A 19030-nucleotide genomic window follows, 5' to 3' on the forward strand; every position below is an offset into this window, starting at 1 on the left:
CTAATGAGTTAGCATAGCTAGCCAAAACATTCATTTTTTTTGCCTCCAAAGAGCCTATTGTGGTAGATGTGCACCCATAGTTGCATGTCTTGTCATAGATTATTTTTTTGAACTACTTGGTGATCTAAATCCTCCAGTTGAGAATACTGTGCTACTGTCAAATTGTACTTGTTATATTATTTCTGTGGGTTGCTAAGAATGGAATTTTTTAAGCTCAAACACACGGAGGTCAATATTCAGTCTGAATATCTGTTATAAAGAACAAGGACCATAAGATGGATGGGAGGTGGGAGGTAGTTGGAATGAGAAGGGGATATAGGGAACTATTATACTGTTTCTCTGTTATTGAAAGCATCAACTTATTTTAAGATGTACGTTAGAAGCAAATATACATGATGAGTTTTGTATTTTTTGTTGAAAATTAATAAAAATAAATGTAAAGTTAACTGGGCAAAGCTGACTGGTTAACTGCATGCTTGCCATCTAGCCAACCAGAATTATTCTGATAATTATGGCTGGCCAGCGCTGAATGTCCTGAGAACACTCCCAGTCCCGCCTCGTTTTCTCTGGCTAAATTCTGCCTGGGCTACGACTTTCCCAGTCAGTCAGTGGAGAGGAGGGCAAGGCTTGTCCTGAGTATTGACCCCAATTAGACTTAAGAGGACTTTAAATCATCCGTGGCTCCTACTCAATGAAAAAAAAAATACAATTGTATTAAGGAGGAGGTTGAATGCAGCATAGAAAAAGAATGATCTGCTGATCTATAAACACCACCAGGAAAGCAAACAAATAAACCCCAGACCGATCCATTTTTTTCAGAAGCACCCAAAAGGTTTGGCACAGGCCGTTTAATGAAAGAGGAGTTCAGAGTATTCAGCACACTGGATTTGCTCAGATCATAAAAACATTATAAGAAAGGAATGGGTGTGTGGCAGGGGGGACGGGACTTTTTAAAGTGGTCCTCTCAATCGTTTCTTTATATGTAATGCTTAACTCCCTGTTATCTGCGTATTTACATTTCATAGCAAGCAGGACGCACTGTCGCTCGGAAGAGATGTCAAATTTGCAAAATCAAAGACTGAAACTGTCAAAATAGTCCTTCAAGATGTGCACAGTGCTATAATCATAGCCCTATTTTCCCTCAGGTTGTGAAAATTAAATTGCATTTCTTTAGGAGTCTGGATTTGCTTCCAGGGACTACACACATCTGCCTTCGAACCCCCCTAAGAAACCCAATAGCCAGCCCATTCCCTGAGAGGATCCAATAGTGATTTGCAGCCCCGCTAAGGAAAGCATAAAACTTCTCTTTCTACGCACTAAGCCATGAAGCAGAGAGAAATTAACTTAGAGCTAAGTCTTTCTATCAGAGGGTATTTTGCATTATATTTTAGCACTAACTCCTGTCTGGCTTTTTGTGCCAATGACATTGACGTGCCGCAGTAAACAGCTAGGATGATAATTAACACTCCCTAGACCCGAAGTAAGGATCAAGGAAAACCTGGGTCACACATGCTTTCATTTTCTGCTGGCTTTTAACAATTAAAACCAACTCTCCTAAATTCCTGGGGGGATTTGATAATAATAAAAATTGGATGTTGGGGATGGAAGAAAGATTTACCTGTTCGTCTTCACTGTCTGTCCCACCTAAACTCAAGGAGCCATGGCGCTGAACAGGGTTTGAAGACTGTGGGATAAAATCAAGAAAAGGACAAGTCATGAGATGGGTTACTTGTATTGTAAAAGGATAACGTGAGAAAACACAAGAGAAAAAAAGATTATCCAAAGATCTAAATTTGCTGCTTACTCTGCATCCCAACACCCTGACAGTAAAGTGAAGAGAAGACACACACACAGGTCGCATAAGCACCTAACCTGATTTGTGCCACGTGTCAAAGCACGAATGGAGCCAGGAATGTGTTAAGAAATGAGAAGAAAAGCAAAACAGGAAAGCAAATTGTCTTTATTCAATCTAAAAGCTATGCATGTGTCCTTTTGTCCAAATTGCCTGCTGTCCCCCACTCTGTTTTGTGGTTTTTTTGTAACTTCTTCACGCATAGGGAATTTGGTCCTTGCTGATATGGCCTTTTACCATAGACCATGATTTTACCATAGAGACCACCCAGCTACACTAACTGCACTAACCACATCCTCTGGCAACAAATTCCAGAGCTTTATTGTTCATTGAGTGAAAAAGAATTTTCTCTGATTAGTCTTAAATGTGCTACTTGCTAACTTCATGGATGCCCCCTAGTCATTCTATTATTCGAAAGTGGAAATAACCGATTCACATCTACTCGTTCAAGACCTCTCATGATCTTAAAGACCTCTATCATATCCCCCCTCAGCCACCTCTTCTCCAAGCTGAACAGCCCTAATCTCTTCAGCCTTTCCTCATGGGGGAGCTGTTCCATCCCCTTTATCATTTTGGTTGCCTCTCTCTGTACCTTCTCCATCGCAACTATATCTTTTTTGAGATGCAGCGACCAGAATTGTACACAGTATTCAAGATGAGAAGAGAAAAGCCTGGTGGGCTATAGAGCTAAGAATTATAAACAATTTGGTAGAGGAGAATCCAAAATGGCTGACACGTAGTTAGCAGCTTGGAGGCTATGTTGAGCAGAATTCTTAAATATATTTCCTGCTATTTACTTTTTTCACCTGAATGGGAAGGAAAAGGAAACCGCGATCTGGGAACTTTCCTGCAGCTCTTTCGTCTGTTCCTTTGACGGGCCCGATGGATGCCCACGTTCTGTGTAGCAGCCCACTTTCGGGGCCTCAGCCGCTGGAGGGAGGGGGAGGGGAATTGGAGCTCCCCTCTCTCCCTGGCTCAATTTCGCCTTTGAGCCTCGTGGAGAGAATCCCACCTGAGAACCCTGCACTTGCCAGAAGCGCCTGAGAGTCGGAGGAAGCGCCGACAGCCCAAGTGGCAGTTGGGGCGTTTCCAGCAGGGCTTGACACGGCAGCAATGGCAGCGGAGAGCCCAAGTATTTGCTTGGGCCAGTCTGAGGTTATCGAGCAAGGAACCCAACCGAGAGAATCACTGAGGGACAGCCTAAAAACAAAGATTCCAAAAATAACTAAACAAAACCTCAAAATGCAAAAAAGAGACGTTAAACAATAGGCGACATTCAATGAAATATCCGAAATAGACATTGAATCGATGCTAAAAAAAACTAAACCCTGCCTCATATGCTTATGACAATACCAACCATAGATATAAAAAACTAGCCACTACAACCTCTCCGACTTTAACAAAAATCATTAATCTATCCTTAAATGAAGGAAACATGCCAGATTCACTAAAAGGAGCAATAGTAAAACCAAGTTTGAAGAAAAAGAACAGCGATCCATTCATCCTGAGCAATTATAGACCAGTATCAAACCTACCGCTATTTGCAAAATTAATAGAAAAAAACATATAAAATCAATTAGCAGAACACTTAAGAGGACAATAATATTCTGTACCCATCACAATATGGTTTTCGCAAAAACTATAGCACTGAAACACTACTACTTGCACTAACAGACAACATCATGAGCGGTTTCGACAGCGGTAAACATTACATTTTAGTGATGCTAGACCTATCAGCGGCATTCGATACAGTAAATCGTGACATCCTATTAAATAAATTAGAAGAAATAGGATTATGCAACATAATCAAATGGTTCAAATCATACCTAAATAACATATTTCCAAGTGCAAATCAAAAACGTAATGTCAGAAAGAATAAACCTTCAACAAGGAGTTCCGCAGGGATCAGCCCTATCTGCCACACTATTCAACATATACATGCTGCCATTATGCCAGCTGGTTTGGGCATCTCACACTACATATACGCTGATGATATTCAATTAATACTTCCAATTAATGACTCAATTGAGAAAACATTAACCTTAGCCAACATGTATCTAGATATAATAAAACAGCTCCTAAACCAAATGGAATTAGCTATTAATATAGAGAAAACAGAATTTCTACATCTAGAACAAAAAAAATCACAATCATTCAAAACCTAATCACAATCAATAACAACCAAAAAATACAACTAGCTGAGAAATTACGAAACCTTGGAGTGATTATCGATACGGAACTAAGTATGAAACAACATATATCTCTAGAAGTAAGGGAAGGTTATGCCAAACATATGACTCTCAGAAGACTTAAACCACTACTAACGACAAAAGACTTCCGACCAGTACTACAAGCATTCATTTTTTCAAGCACTGACTACTGTAATGCCCTTCTACTAGGATTACCCTACACCACAATAAGACCACTACAGGTATTACAAAACACAGCTGCAAGAATTCTAACTGGTAAAAATAAAAGAGACCATATCACCGAAACCCTAATTGAACTACACTGGCTACCCATTGAACAAAGAATTCAATACAAGACTCTATGCACCATACATAAATTAACACACGACGAAAAGGCAGAATGGTTGAACACAGCCCTTCGCGTACACGTCCCTAATAGAAATTTGAGATCAGCAAACAAAGCCCTACTAACTATTCCCTCAGCAAAAACAGCCAGACTAACTCAAGTAAGGGATAGGGCCCTATCTCTAGCATGGAACACCATGCCTTTAGAAATCAGAATGCAAAGAAACATCAAAACATTCAGAAAAAGTTTAAAAACATGGCTATTTAAGCAAGCATACCACAGAGAATGGAGAGTAGAATCCAGGGAAATGCACGATGCGGTCGGAAGAACTCCCACATACACACACACACACACCCTCAACTTACTCGAATTGTGTGTGTGTATTTTATTTTAACTTTATTAGATTGCAACATCAGAGGACAAGATTTAAGTAATAATTTATCTTATAGCTGATATAGTTAAAAGTAGACATGACCTATCATAACCACCAAGTAATATTTAATATGAAACTATGTTACAATATTTGATGGCACCTGTTTAGTTAATATAATTTAACCCATTTAAGCAACATGAAATTATGTGCCTTATTGTGAACCGTTGTGACGGCAGCTAGCTTAACGACGGTATAGAAAAGATTTTAAATAAATAAAGGTACTGTGTTATTGCAACCTGTTACATCTTTGACTTCAACTTTGGTCCAAAAACCATCTGTCTCCACTCTGGAGACTATCTGGGACGTTATTTTAGAGTTAAGGGGTTTAATTACCCAGCAAGTTTCATCCTTAACTTTGAAATGAAATGAATTGGAGAATAAAATGACTGTGATATCAAATACAACAGCTGAGTTTGAACAGCAGTTAACTTCTTTAAGGGTACAGGCTAACTCTGTGCAACAGATGCAAGTGGTGTTAATTAAGGAAAATGTGAATCTGACTACAAGAATAGAAGCTTTAGAGAATGCTGTGAGAAACAGGAACCTTAGATTTATTAATTTTCTGAAACTGCCGTTAATCCCACCAAGGGAGATGTTCAAGAGGTATCTGGTTGAGGTTCTAAAGATACCAGAAAGTTCAATTCCTCCGGTATCAAAAATATTTTACCTGCCACAGTATAAAAAGGCTCTTGAAGCCCAGCACGAAGATGATTTTACACCACTAGTACCAGTGAGAGAGTCAACCATTGATGTGTCAACACTGCTTGAAGCTTCTGATACGGAGCTGGCTGTCCCTGCCACGCTGATTGTAACTTTAACATTGGAACTGGATGAAGACTGATTATTAAAATTGTATTTCCGCCATAGAGCTCAAGGTTAAAGTTTTTCCAGATGTCTCCGGCAGACCCAGAGAAAGCGGAGACAGTTTTTGTTGTTGCGTACACAAGTTCAACAAGTTGGGGGTGTATTCTTCCTTAAATCCCCATGCAAAGGCATGATCAAGTTTCAAAATAAGTCATTTATCTTCTACGATCCCCCCCCCCCCCAAACAAACCCAGTTTTTGGTAGGGAAAACAAAACCAGTTGTTTCTGATGTGAATCCCTAGTCATAACTCTAAATGTTATTTCTCGTTGTATAATGGCTGCTATTGTTACTATCACTTTTTCCTTAGTAAGAAATATTTTCTTTAGGTTGTGAGATGGGTCTTCCCAGATTTGAGGGCTAGTTTAAAGATAGAGAGAAATAAGAGAAATGTTTAAATATTGTAATTTTTCCTTTGTTTATTATAACGATACTCTCATATCTTCTTTTTTCTGGTAGCCACCAAGTTTCTCTAGTTGCCAGCTAAAATTGGGTATCAAATGTGTTTCATTTAAATTGTAGAGCAGGGCACCTGTCAGTTATTATACATAGAATTTTAAAAAACCCTTTTTAATATAGTAAAAAAATTAACCTCCGACAGCAACCCAGACCATGCTATCACAAATGCTATCACAAATAAAAACATGAGTCAAGACCTTGCAAAATTTTTTAAAAACAAAATCGCCAAACTTATGGAAACTTTAGATAAAACCCCCCAGCAAGATATCACATTGACCAGTAAAGATGTGATAAAATGGTCCAGCTTCAAAATGGTCTCTATTGTAGAAATTGAAGGTCTAATTAAAACCTTAAATCCTGCAAATCATTCACTTGATGAAATTCCAATAAATTGCACTAAAAGAAGTAACAGACCATTGCTCCAGTTAACACCATCAACAAATCATTGGAAGAAGGCACCTTACTGGATATATTGAAACTAGCAATAATTAAACCCATTATTAAAAAAAGAACTTAGATCTGTCTGACCTTAGTAATTACAGTCCCATTTCAAATTTATCTTTCCTTGCAAAATTAATTGAGAAGGTAGTATTAAAGCAACTTGTAGAACATTTAGAAACTAATGACATTATTTACCCAACACAACATGGCTTCAGAAAACACTTAAGTACAGAGACTCTGTTCCTCTCTCTAACAGACACCATTATGAGAGGTTTTGACAATGGTCAGAGATATCTCCTCATTTTACTTGATCTCTCCACAGCGTTCGATATGGTCAATCATAAACGTCTGATTTGTAGACTATCTGAAATTAGTCTTACTGGTACAACATTACAATGGTTTAACTCATCTTAGCAACAGAACCTTCCAGGTAAATCTAAATACCTCCAAATCTGAAACAATAACACTTGAAACAGGAGTCCCACAGGGCTCTTCTCTTTCGGCCACCCTTTTTAACATTTATCTGCTTCCGTTAAGTCAACTCCTTTCTGGCCTTGGCATTACGTACTATATATATGCCGATGACATCCAGATCCTTATTCCGGTTACAGATACACTAGATCAAGCTTTTAAACTATCGGTAATGTATCTCAACGTCAAACAACTTTTAACATATATGAGACTTAGTCTTAACATTGAAAAGACAGAATGCATCCTACTTGAAAGGAAAATCACAACAACAAGTGTTAACAGTACTATGCAACTTGATAAGCTTTCTATTAAATTAGGGGATAAAGTGAGAGATCTAGGCATTTGGATTGATCCTGAACTAAATTTAAAAAAACACATATCAATAAAGATAAAAGAAGGATTCAGTAAATTATTAATATTAAAACGCCTAAAACCACTCTTACACCCGAATGATTTCAGAACCATATTACAATCTTTAATTTTCACTGGTTTTGACTATTGTAATTCTCTGCTGTTAGGCTTACCAAAAGCTACAATTCGGCCTTTACAGATTCTTCAAAACGCTACTGCTAGAATATTAACCGGATGCAAAAACACAGAACATATCACCCCCATCTTAAAATCACTACATTGGCTACCGATTGAAAAACGGATTGATTACAAAGTACTTTGCATTTTGCACAAGGCAATCTATGAAAATCAAGTCGAATGGTTAAATGCCATAGTCCGGCTCATACACCACAGCGTAACCTCAGATCAGCCAACAAAGGCCTTTTATCAATAACCTCAATTGCATCAGCACGACTTACTACAGTAAAAGAACGCGCAATCTCATTAGCAGTCCAGGTCTATGGAATACACTACTGACAAACCTAAGGTTACAGAGCGATTTAAAACTATTTAGAAAACAACTTAAAACATGGCTTTTCAAGCAAGCTTATAAAGAAGGAATTGGCTAAACCTCATCTCCACATACACTGCACTATTTTATGAACTTATTTATTAGGATTATTTTTAACTTAACCATCTATTTAGATTTTATTTCTATCTTAGTAGTTATAAGGTTCTTATGATTTTTGAAGGCTTGTACTTAATATTTAATATATTTCTTATTCTATTTTAAGTATTTATGTAATGCTTAACTTTTTTTTAATCATTTTTATAGCTTGATGTTTAATTTCTTTGTTAGCGATTTTTAGTTTCATTTTGGTTTTACAGTTTATGATTTCTCATGTTTATTTTTACCACTGTAAACCGTTGTGATGGCATGTTCCAAACAACAGTATATAAAAGTTTATAAATAAACAAAAATTGTGCTAGAAATATGTTTTTAATGCTGCAATGCTGCATATTCCAAATTTCTAATAGCTACCAAAAATAAAAATGTATTTCTACCTTTGTTTGAGGATTTTGTCCATCAATCAATAAGATTGCTCATTCTTATCATCTGTTTTCTGAATCCCTTTCCTGGTTTTCTTTCCGTTACCTTTCCTTAGTTGTGTTGTCCTTTCTCCTTCTCTCCCTCACATTCCCATCAATGTTTCTCTCTCTCTCATCTCCCTTTCTTCTGCTCAACACCTCATTTCTCCCCATCCCACTTGTCTTTCATCTTTGACTCACACCCTTCCACCTCTCTTCTCATTCTCCAACCTCCTCTCCTACCTTCTGATTCCTTGCATTGCCTTCTTACACTCTTCACCCTCCTTGCTTGCCTTTTCCAACCTTCCCATTCTCTCCTCCTCCTCTACCTTCCTGCCTCCGATTCTCAGTTTTCCATCTCCCTCCATCAGTGCCTCTCCCCCTCACCACATCTTTGCTCTGTAGCATTCAGGTGAGTAATGCCGAACTTTTATTCATTTTTAGTACTTTGGTAATGTAGTGTAAAGGATGGAGTAACTGAACTGGAAAAAAATAAACATTAGGGTAGGTTTGGTACTGAATAACATGGTTGAATTGTAAAAGGACTATGATGTTTACATGTAGGATTTAATTATTTGTGGCCAATAAAATATTGAAAATTCCCTTTGCTCTAACTGCCTGTTAAGCCATTCAGTTTTCCTCAGAATGATTTTACTGTCAGTTCACCATCTTGCATTATAGCATTTCATTGGGTTTTCTCAATTAATATCTTCCACAAACAAGCTAGTGCCTGAGGTTAAACATCTGCCTTTTCTTGGCAGCTCTAAATTAGCTAGAAATAGAAATGCAGATTACGTTTTATCTGTGAGCACCCTCCATTATTTTGCCTGCACGCTGCTGGGCAGCTGTTCACCTTTCAGCCAGCTGGCCGGGTTTGAAGGTTAGCAGCCGCACATGTCCTGCTCATTCCCTGATCATCTGATAGAAGCCACAGACATGCAGCATCTGAGCTTCTTCTGCTTACCAGGAGAGATTGGTGCAATCGTATGGCTTATTATTCCTATGACACACATCAGGGCATGAAGACTTCTGTAAAGTGGCTTTCTTTCCACCAGGTTGTTTGCCAGTAATTCCCGTCTGTGTTTCAAGCCTGGATATAGGCAGTTGCCTAGGGTGCCACATTTTCAAGAGCCAGGCTGAAAGGAGGCTGCTCCTGTTTGCTATAAGAGGGGGATCTCTATCCCCCCAATGTCTAAGGGACCCCCCCCCCCCCACTGTGCACACTCCAGTTCTGCCTATGGACACCAAAATCTTAAATCCAGCCTTGCTGTGTTTCAGCTCAGAAGACCTGGATTAATTCCTTGCCTTATCAATCATCTGAAATGCCAAAAAGTTATCATCTGTGTCTTTAAATTTATCAAAAATCATCCTGAAATTAAAAAGTGTTTTATGTTGAAATATCTTGATTTGTGTGTATGCTTGCATACAGTATATATAATATATATATATATACATACACACACACATAAATATATATATACACACACACACACGCGAACAAACTATTCAACAGAAGTGGTTATCAGTTGTGGAAGAAGGAGAGCTGTCAGAGAAGGTCCAGCATGGTAAATACAGCCTTTTTCTTTGAGTGGTGCTCGCTCAGCTCAGACAAGCATCAGACTCTCTATCATTTTATGTGCCCCAATAAGGGGGGGGGGGGGTATTATATGGGCATACACTAGAACCACAATGAATGCAAATTCCTCTCATGCATATTCATTATGGAGATCCTGAAAACCTGACTGGGGGTGGAGTCACCAAGATCTCACAGTTAACTTAACAGTATTACGCAGAACATGAGAATTATAACTGTAAAGAAGTAACTTACATGTATATATGGTCAAGTCTAACCCTTCAAACAAGTTTTTAATTAGACATGATGTAACCGAACCCTTTGACACTTGTTAGAATGTACCATTGTACACATTCACCTTCTGAATTTATGTGCCTATATGTAAACCGTTGTGATGGTATATAACTTAACGACAGTATAGAAAAGATTTTAAATAAATAAATAAGATAGATTTGAGAAGCCCTGCATTAACCTAATTATGGCAACTTGTATGCCATTCCTTGTCATATTGCTGTATTTTTTATTATTGGCTATTTTAATTCAAATCTTATTTATAAAGCTGATTTCCCCTGTAACTTGTTCATACAATAAAAGCAGTTTACAATAAATCACATACAGAAATACAACCAACAAAAAATCCACCATAAAGCAATCCATTGATTCATATCGCAAAACAATTATCAAACCAGTACATTTACATTTGAAATTTCTTTTCATTTGTCACTCCCCTCCTTATAGCATTATTCCAATCAGTTCATCATACTAATAACAAACATAAGAACAGTTTCTGTAGAAGGAGGGCTGTGGATCAGTAAGTCACTTGTCTCACACAGCTCAGAAAATGAATTGGGTGAAGATGGGAGGGAGAGATAAGTGCACAGAGGTAAAGGATAGTACACTTGTCTATAGGTTGGTTTTGCAGGTATGAGTAAGCTATAACAGTCATACTTTGGTGGCCAGAATAACTTTTTCAAAATGTGCTCTCTCTAACACAGTGTTTTTCAAACCAGTCCTAGGGAACCTCCAAGCCAATCTGGCTTTTAGGATATGCGCAATGAATATGCATGAGATAACTTTGCAGACAATGGAGGCAGTGCATGCAAATACACCGCATGCCTATTCATTGTGCGCTACCCTACAAACCACACAGACTAGGGAGGCTACTCCAGGTCTGGCTGGAGAAATGCAGCTCTGGCGAAAGCAACCTCCAGGAAACCTATCACAGAACCTTCCCTTTTATCTCCCAGAGCCGTCGCACACAGTCCACACACCTTGCTCGATGCAGACGTAAGGATTTCATGAAGGGTGGAGATTTCGGGGGGGCTTCTGGGCAGTCCGTCATCCTCAGACACCGTGCCAAAGTCTTCCGATTTTCCACTAGCTATTACCAGAGGAGGGGACCCAACTCTGATGCTCTGCTTTAACTGCAGCTGAAAGAAAAATAAATTATTACAGGCAGTGTTGTAGGATAACCTATATCTACCCTCCAAGGTCCTTTCCTGGGGTCCTCTCGTCCTTGTGACATTATTCTTACCAACAGCTCACTGAGGGCAAAGAGAACTATTTAATGTTCTAGTGCTCCAGCAGCAACTTGTAAATTTCCAACTCCTAGAAAAAAAATGCACCCATCGCTGTACTATGCAAACAATAATAGTCACCTGCTCTCAAAATATTGTCCTGTCACAGATGACATCACACACCGTGGCATCTCACTGCTTCGTGTGATGTGCGTGAGATCATGTGTAACGCCCTAACCAATATGGGCCCATCGGAGCCTTTAAGTATGATCACGGTGGAGGGCTGCAGTGCCGAAGCCACAAGCATTCCCTTGCCTCTAGGGATCCTCTGTGTTTATCCCATGCTTTTTTTTTTTTTTTTTTACTCTGTAACTATTTTTTCTCTGTCACCTCCACCCAGAGCTATGCATACAACACGGGCAGATTTTTATACATTTCAATTGTACACATGCACATTAAGGACATTTTTTTTGTGCACCCAATAGCAGGAATAAAATTGTGTGGGGTAGATTTGGTGGGGTAATTAGCAAAGTGGACTTGAAAACTGGAGCAACTTGGGCACATGCTTAAGGCATTAAGTTATTCAGGATATTTGACAATTACCCTCTAGACTAGCAGAGCTGGCCAGGAAGTTTCAGAATTCTGCATTGTTCACACACAGGAGGGCGCTTTGTGCTGGGCAGGAGGGCGGGCATGTGAGGGTGGTGCAGCTTTGCATCGGGAGGGGGACCCTGGAGTCAGGAAGAGGGCTGCCAGGCTGGGGCCCACTACTGCAGACTTCCTGGGCACTTCTGTGCTTTTCAGAAGGTGGCAACAGATCTTCTACTGAGGAAGGGATTCTGCACAATATTAATCAGTCCCAGCGAGGAGAATCTCTAAAGAGCACTCTGCTGAAGGCATGGGAAGAGAGACTGTGTATTGGAATTTCTACTTCTGTATGGAACCATCTGCCAAGTTATTCATCTGCATCAAGTACCCCAGTAAATATTTTTTCATGGGGAACAACCGTATCCTGGTGTGACTATGTGTATGTGTATGTGGGAGGGTTATTTGTATCCCGGGAGGTACCTAAAGCCAATCACAAAGGACTCCCAACAGGAAAGGACCCCGAAGCCCATAGGATCAGTGCTGGCCCCCACAGATCACAGCAGTGCCCCTGTATTCTGTTAGCCGGCTGGACAGTACTATAGTATCCTTAGTGAGCTTTGTATTAAGTATTGAGGATTCTCCAGTACTGATCAGGATACGAGATGCTGCATACACATATAGAAACAGAAACATAGAAATGACGGCAGAAGACGACCAATCGGCCCATCCAGTCTACCCAGCAAGCCTCACACTTCTTTTTTTCTCATACTTATCTGTTTCTCTTGGCTCCTAGTAACCTTTGGTTCTATTTCCCTTTCATCCCCACCATTAATGCAGAGAGCAGTGATGGAGCTGCATCCCAGTGAAATATCAAGCTTGATTAGTTAGGGGTAGTAACCCCCGCAATAAGCAAGCTGGTTATTTGTTTTACCCAGATTATGTTATTCATCCCTTATTGGTTGTTTTTCTTCTTCCCTGCCATTGTAGCAGAGAGCTATGCTGGATATGAGTGTACTATTAGTTTTACTTCTCCCCTGCCACTGAAGCAGAGAGCAATGCTGGATATGCGTGAAGTATTAGTTTTTCTTCTCCCCTGCTGTTGAAGCAGAGAGCTATGTTGGATATGTATTGAAAGTGAAGTATGCATTGAAAGCCACATTAACTATCAACAAATATTGAAGCTGCCTAATAATTGGTAGTACCTATAGCTTATGAACTCTTCGTTAATTATACATACTCTTGCCCACCCCTGTTTTTTGTTTTTTTTTAAATATGGAGATGGCAGGCCTCCATCCTTCCGCTCCGTGAAGGTGGAACACCAACCACTGGCCACTGGCATCCCGCTCCGTGAATGCCTCTGTGGCTACTGCCACTCCGTGCAGTGTTTTGCTGCCTCCTCTTTATACACTTCCTCTAGACCTGATGGATCCACAGTGTTGATCCCACGCCCCTTTGAAGTCCTTTACAGTTTTGGACTTCACCACTTCCTCCGGAAGGGTATTCCAGGCATCCACCATTCTCTCCGTGAAGAAATATTTCCTGACATTGGTTCTTAGTCTTCCTCCCTGGAGCCTCAGCTCGTGACCCCTGGTTCTGCTGATTTTTTTCTGACGGAAAAGGTTTGTCGTTGTCTTTGGATCGTTAAAGTTTTTCAAGTATCTGAAGGTCTGAATCATATCACCCCTGTTCCTCCTTTCCTCCAGGGTGTACATATTTAGATTTGACACTTAAATCTACAAAGTATGTAGAGTGAGCATAATCGGACGGAACGTGGGAGCAGAGATGTGGTTTGATAAATTGCAGGACGACCTTGCGAGACTGGAAGACTGAGCGTCCAAATGGCAGATGAAATTTAATGTGGACAAGTGCAAGGTGATGCATATAGGGAAAAATAACTCTTGCTGTAGTTATACAATGTTAGAGTCCATTTCAGAAGTTACCACCCAGGAAAAAGATCTGGGCATCATAGCTGATATTACATTGACACTGTTGGCTCAGTGTGCTGTGGCGGTTAAAAAAGCAATGTTAGGAATTATTAGGAAGGGAATGGCAAAATGGAGGATGTGATAATGCTTCTGTATCACTTAATGGCTAGACCGCACCTTGAATACTGTGTGCAATTCTGGTCACTGAGTATCAAAAAAAAAAAAAAGATATAGTTGCATTGGAGAAAGTACAGAGAAGAGACACCAAAATGATAAAGGGCATAGAATGGCTCCCCTATGAGGAAAGGCTAAAGACATTAGTGTTGTTCAGCTTGGAAAAGAGATGGCTGAGGGGGGATATGATAGAGGTCTTTAAAATCATGAGAGGTCTAGAATGAGTAAATGTGAAATATTTATTTACTCATTTGGATAATACAAGGACTAGGGGACACTCCAAGTTAAATCTGAGAAAATTCTTTTTCACTCAATGCACAATTAAGCTCTGGAATTCGTTACCGGAGGATGTGGTTAAGGCAGTTAGTGAAGCTGGGTTTAAAAAAGGTTTGGATAAGTTCCTGGAGAAGTCCATAAACTGCTATTAAACAGGGAATGGCCACTGCTTGTTGCTGGCATTAGCAGCATGGGATTTATTTAATGTTTGGTACTTGTGACTTGGACTGGCCACTGTTGGATACAGGATGCTGGACTTGATGGACCCTCTGACTGACCCCATATGGCATATCTTATGTTCTTATGAGCATGTTATAGATACTAAGGTAGGCCAAGTGGGAAAAGCAGCACAGGGCCTTTAAAAGCAGCCTTTCTAGGGAAAATCTTAGCCCATAATTTGGTATTCTTATTTTTCCCCAATTATACAAAAGATTTAAGTGTCAAAATTACTTCAACAGACATGAATGGGAGCCATCAGCTCTAGTTGTGCTCAGACCTGGACTTCAGCTAGTCTGGAGCAGGAGTAAATATATTTGCATCTCAGGTCTCTTTGACTAAAGGGCGCATGCGTACCTGAGTGAATAGGTGTTTGTGGGTGGAATTGACAGCCTTAATGAAATGTCTTTGGTGGTTTCTCCCATGCATTACAATGTGTTTTCAGGCCACAGTGAAGTTCTTTGTGCACGATACAGGATGATATCCTTTTGCAAAAGTCAGAAATATTTGGGTGAATTAAACACAGAGAGCAGTTTTCTTTTAAACCTCCCTATTTATACTTCCAGGGAAAATGCCCTTGGCATCTAAGATGGTAAAATTCATTAAAGAAAGACTATTTCTTTATTAGGGAAAAAACAAACAAACCAGGAAGCCCTATCTGGTCTCCAAAATCCATCATCCCTGGAATTATAAAACTGATCCTGCAAAGGCTTAAGAAAATCCCTGAAGGTGCTGCTTCTCACCTGCAAGGCTTTCACATTTCCTGGGATGTTCTCCTGGGATAACCTGTCACCACCAGTGTTTTCCAAGTCAGGTTCTGAAAGGAACACACTGTCGTGGGACAAGGCTTTGTTTCCCATATTCCCTTTGGTTCTAGAAAGATAAAGAGAAAAAAAAAATACAAAAAATTCAGCGGCTGGAATAAAAATCTCTTTCCTTCATCACAAAATAATTCACGCATATCAAAATTACAAACTAACTTGTTAAGAAGCGTTGCAAAACTGGCCAACTTCAGTACACCATATAAAAAGCTCAATATTTTTACTCTTAATAGGTGATTTTGTGATCCGTGTGATTCCATATGGCAGCTTTTTTTTATTTCCCCACCCCCACTATATCTGACAGCAAAACTTAAGAAAACACAGTGGTCTCCATATCTATGCTTTGCTTCTTTGATCTCAAGCAGTTCATATCAATATAAACAATACCTCAGTTAATCCATGAAAAACACAACTAGGCCATTAAGTGCTTGGAATATTTGACAACAGTGCATATAGGAGCCTAGACAATAAACTTTACCATGCACAAAAAGGTCCTCTTGTGCCCGCTTATGCAATAAGGCTTTAATGTGCAAATTAAAGGAGTCTGTAAAGATGTTAGCATGAGCATGCTAAAATTAGTCTGTCTGCACATGTAAATGAAGGAACCTCATAGGCAAATGAGGCACGAGTACATAAACATATTTTTGCAGCTTTTTAAAATCCATGTTGCTTGAGCACAGTCCACATACAGGTCAATCTTAAAAACGTTGCTTGCACAAAAATACCCACATACAGCGCAAGCAAAGCAAATTTTAAAAGCCAGAAAATACATGTGAAGGCACCCGTGTTCACATAAGGAATAAGGGGCAGAAGAGAGGCAAGGGATGGGGCCTTCCGGGGAGGGGCCAAGGCTTAAGCACATAACTTCACTGTGTACCTGGAAGATGTGAAAGGGCAAATGGACAAACTAAAGAGCAGCAAATCACCTGGACCAGATGGTACACATATACCAGAGGGCTGAAAGAACTGAGGAATGAAACTGCAGACCTGTTATTGAAAATTTGTAAACTATCAATATCATCATCTATGGTACCTGAAGTCTGGAGAGTTGCCGCTGTAATGCCAATTTTTAAAAAGGACTCAAGGGGTGAAAAGGGAAATTGCAGACCAGCGAGTCTGACATCTGTGCCAAGCAAAATGGTAGAAACTATCATAAAGAACAAAATTGCTGAACATATAGATAAGCATAGTTTAATGGGACAAAGCCAGCATGGATTTAGCCAAGGGAAGTCTTACCTCCCAATTTGCTACTTTTTTTGTGGGCATAATTAAAACATGTGGATAAAGGTGAGCCAGTTAATACAGTATATCTGGATTTCCAGAAAACATTTGACAAAGTCCATCATGCGAGACTTCTTCGGAAATTAAAAAAAGTTATGGGGATAGGGGGCAGTGTCCTATTGTGGATTGCCAACTGGTTAAAAGATACAAAATAGAAAGAAGGGCTAAATGGTAAATTTTCCCAATGGAGAAAGGTGAATGGTGGAGTTCACCAGGGATCTGCTCTGGGACCACTGCTTTTTAATATATTTTTTAATGACCTGGAAATGGGAACAAGTGAGGTGATCAGATTTGCAGATGACACAAAATTATTCAAAGTTGTTAAATCACAAGAGGATTGTGAGAAACTGCAAGAGGACACTGCAAAACTGGGAGACTGGCATGCAAATGGCAAATTAAATTTAATGTAGACAAGTGCAAAGTGATGCACTTAGGGAAGAGTAACTCAAATTATAGCTGGATAATGCAAGGTTGCACAGTAGGAATCACCACTCAGGAAAAGGATCTAGGTGTCATCGTTGAAAATACGTTGAAATCTGCTCAGTGTGCAGCAGCAGGCAAGTAAACAGAATGCTAGGGATTATTAGGAAAGGTGCGACCTCATCGGGAGTACTGCGTGCAGTTCTGGTCACCACATCTCAAGAAAGATATAGCAGAATTAGAAAAGGTACAGAGAAGGGTGACCAAAATGATAAAGGGGATGGAACAATTTCCCTATGAAGAAAGGAAGAGAGACAGCTGAGGGGAGATATGATAAAGGTCTATAAAATAATGAGTGGAATGGACGAGTAAACGTTAATCAGTTGTTTACTCTTTCAAAAAAAATACAAAGGCAAGTTACTAGGTAATACATTTAAAACTAAGAGGAAATATTTTTTTTACTCAATGCCAAAATTAAGCGCCGGAATTTGTTGCCAGAGGATGTGGTGAAAGCTATTAGTGTAGCTGCATTTGAAAAAGGTTAGGACAAGTTCCTGAAGGAAAAGTCCATTAATCATTATTAAGGTAGAGTTGCAGAAATCCACTGCTTATTCTTGGGATAAGCAGCTTGGAATCTGTATACCCCTTGGGATCCTGCCAGGTATTTGTGATCTTGCTTGACCACTGTTGGGTACAGGATACTGGGCTCAATGGATCTTTGGTCTGAACCAGTATGGCAAGAATTTTAACCGAAAACCACAGTGTACATATACTAGATATCCGCATAACTTTACTGCTACTCCTGATGAGGAAGTCTGTAGATCTCAAGTTTTAGCACTTACAGGACAGGATGAGGAGTCTGAGTCAACTGGGGGGCATGTATAATGAAGAACCATAGAGGTCTGAAAGACCTCACTATCAAATTGAGAAACTGGTAGACTAATTGCAGAACTGGGAATGTGCTTCGTGCCAGCATGTTTTAAAATTTGCTGATATACAGGTGTAAAAGCCGACAAGGTCCTAAGGAAGACAGAGGCGCACCAACTGTGCTTGAGTAACCTCTTTAAATTAGGAGCATACTTACGTACAGTTGGTGCATTTTAAAACATACTCACGCAAGTGTAAATGCAATAAAAAATTCCAGCGTATCCTTGCTTGCACACAGATACATGCGTGTATGGGCGTATGCATGCGACTTTTTAAATTGATCTCGTCTGTGGGCAGTTTTGCGTGAGCAATGCTTTTAAAATTGACTTGAAAGGTTTTATAGTAGTGGGTAAATGGGCAGCCTCCAAAGTACCGGCATGACTGATAGGATCCTTGCTGCCATTGCTGTAGTTGGGTCTGGCCCAGAGTGCCACAAACATCTAGTTTTCAGGATATCCAAAGTTAATATGCCTAAGATATACTTGCATACAATGGAGACAGTGTATGCAAATATACCTCATGTATATTCATTGCGGTTATCCTAAAAAACAGATGTTTGTGGGACTAGAGTTGCCTATCCCTGGCCAATGAGCACTAAAGATTTTATTTTGTAATTTAAAGTTTGACCATAACAGCAAGAAAACAAAATTACAATAACAGCCCTTATGCTAATACTGTACAATAGTTTATGGTACAATTTCCATTTATTCATCCCCTTCCGGCAACACTATAAAGTACGATACACCAAGTAAATGTCATAATCAAATGAATAGCATATAGAGAAGTATAACATATATAAACAATATAACATGCAAAGTCAGGGTTGATCTTGTTACATTT

At 39.5% G+C, this 19030-nt stretch overlaps 1 protein-coding gene across 8 annotated transcripts in view; it reads right to left on the reverse strand.

Annotated features, from left to right (window-relative positions):
• The window catches only part of KIAA1210 (KIAA1210 ortholog), a 228882-nt gene that overhangs the window by 21483 nt on the left and 188369 nt on the right, over nt 1–19030 (reverse strand). For all 8 annotated transcript variants that reach the window (XM_029607596.1, XM_029607593.1, XM_029607595.1 and 5 more), the window contains 3 exons: nt 15485–15614; nt 11317–11475; nt 1619–1684 (listed from right to left, as the gene is read on the reverse strand). In XM_029607596.1, coding sequence (XP_029463456.1) covers nt 1619–1684; nt 11317–11475; nt 15485–15601 — 342 coding nt within the window. In that variant the 5' untranslated portion in view covers nt 15602–15614. The remainder of the gene's footprint in view (nt 1–1618; nt 1685–11316; nt 11476–15484; nt 15615–19030) is intronic.

Source organism: Rhinatrema bivittatum, chromosome 6 (genome assembly GCF_901001135.1).
Source record: "Rhinatrema bivittatum chromosome 6, aRhiBiv1.1, whole genome shotgun sequence".
Lineage (NCBI taxonomy): Eukaryota > Metazoa > Chordata > Amphibia > Gymnophiona > Rhinatrematidae > Rhinatrema > Rhinatrema bivittatum.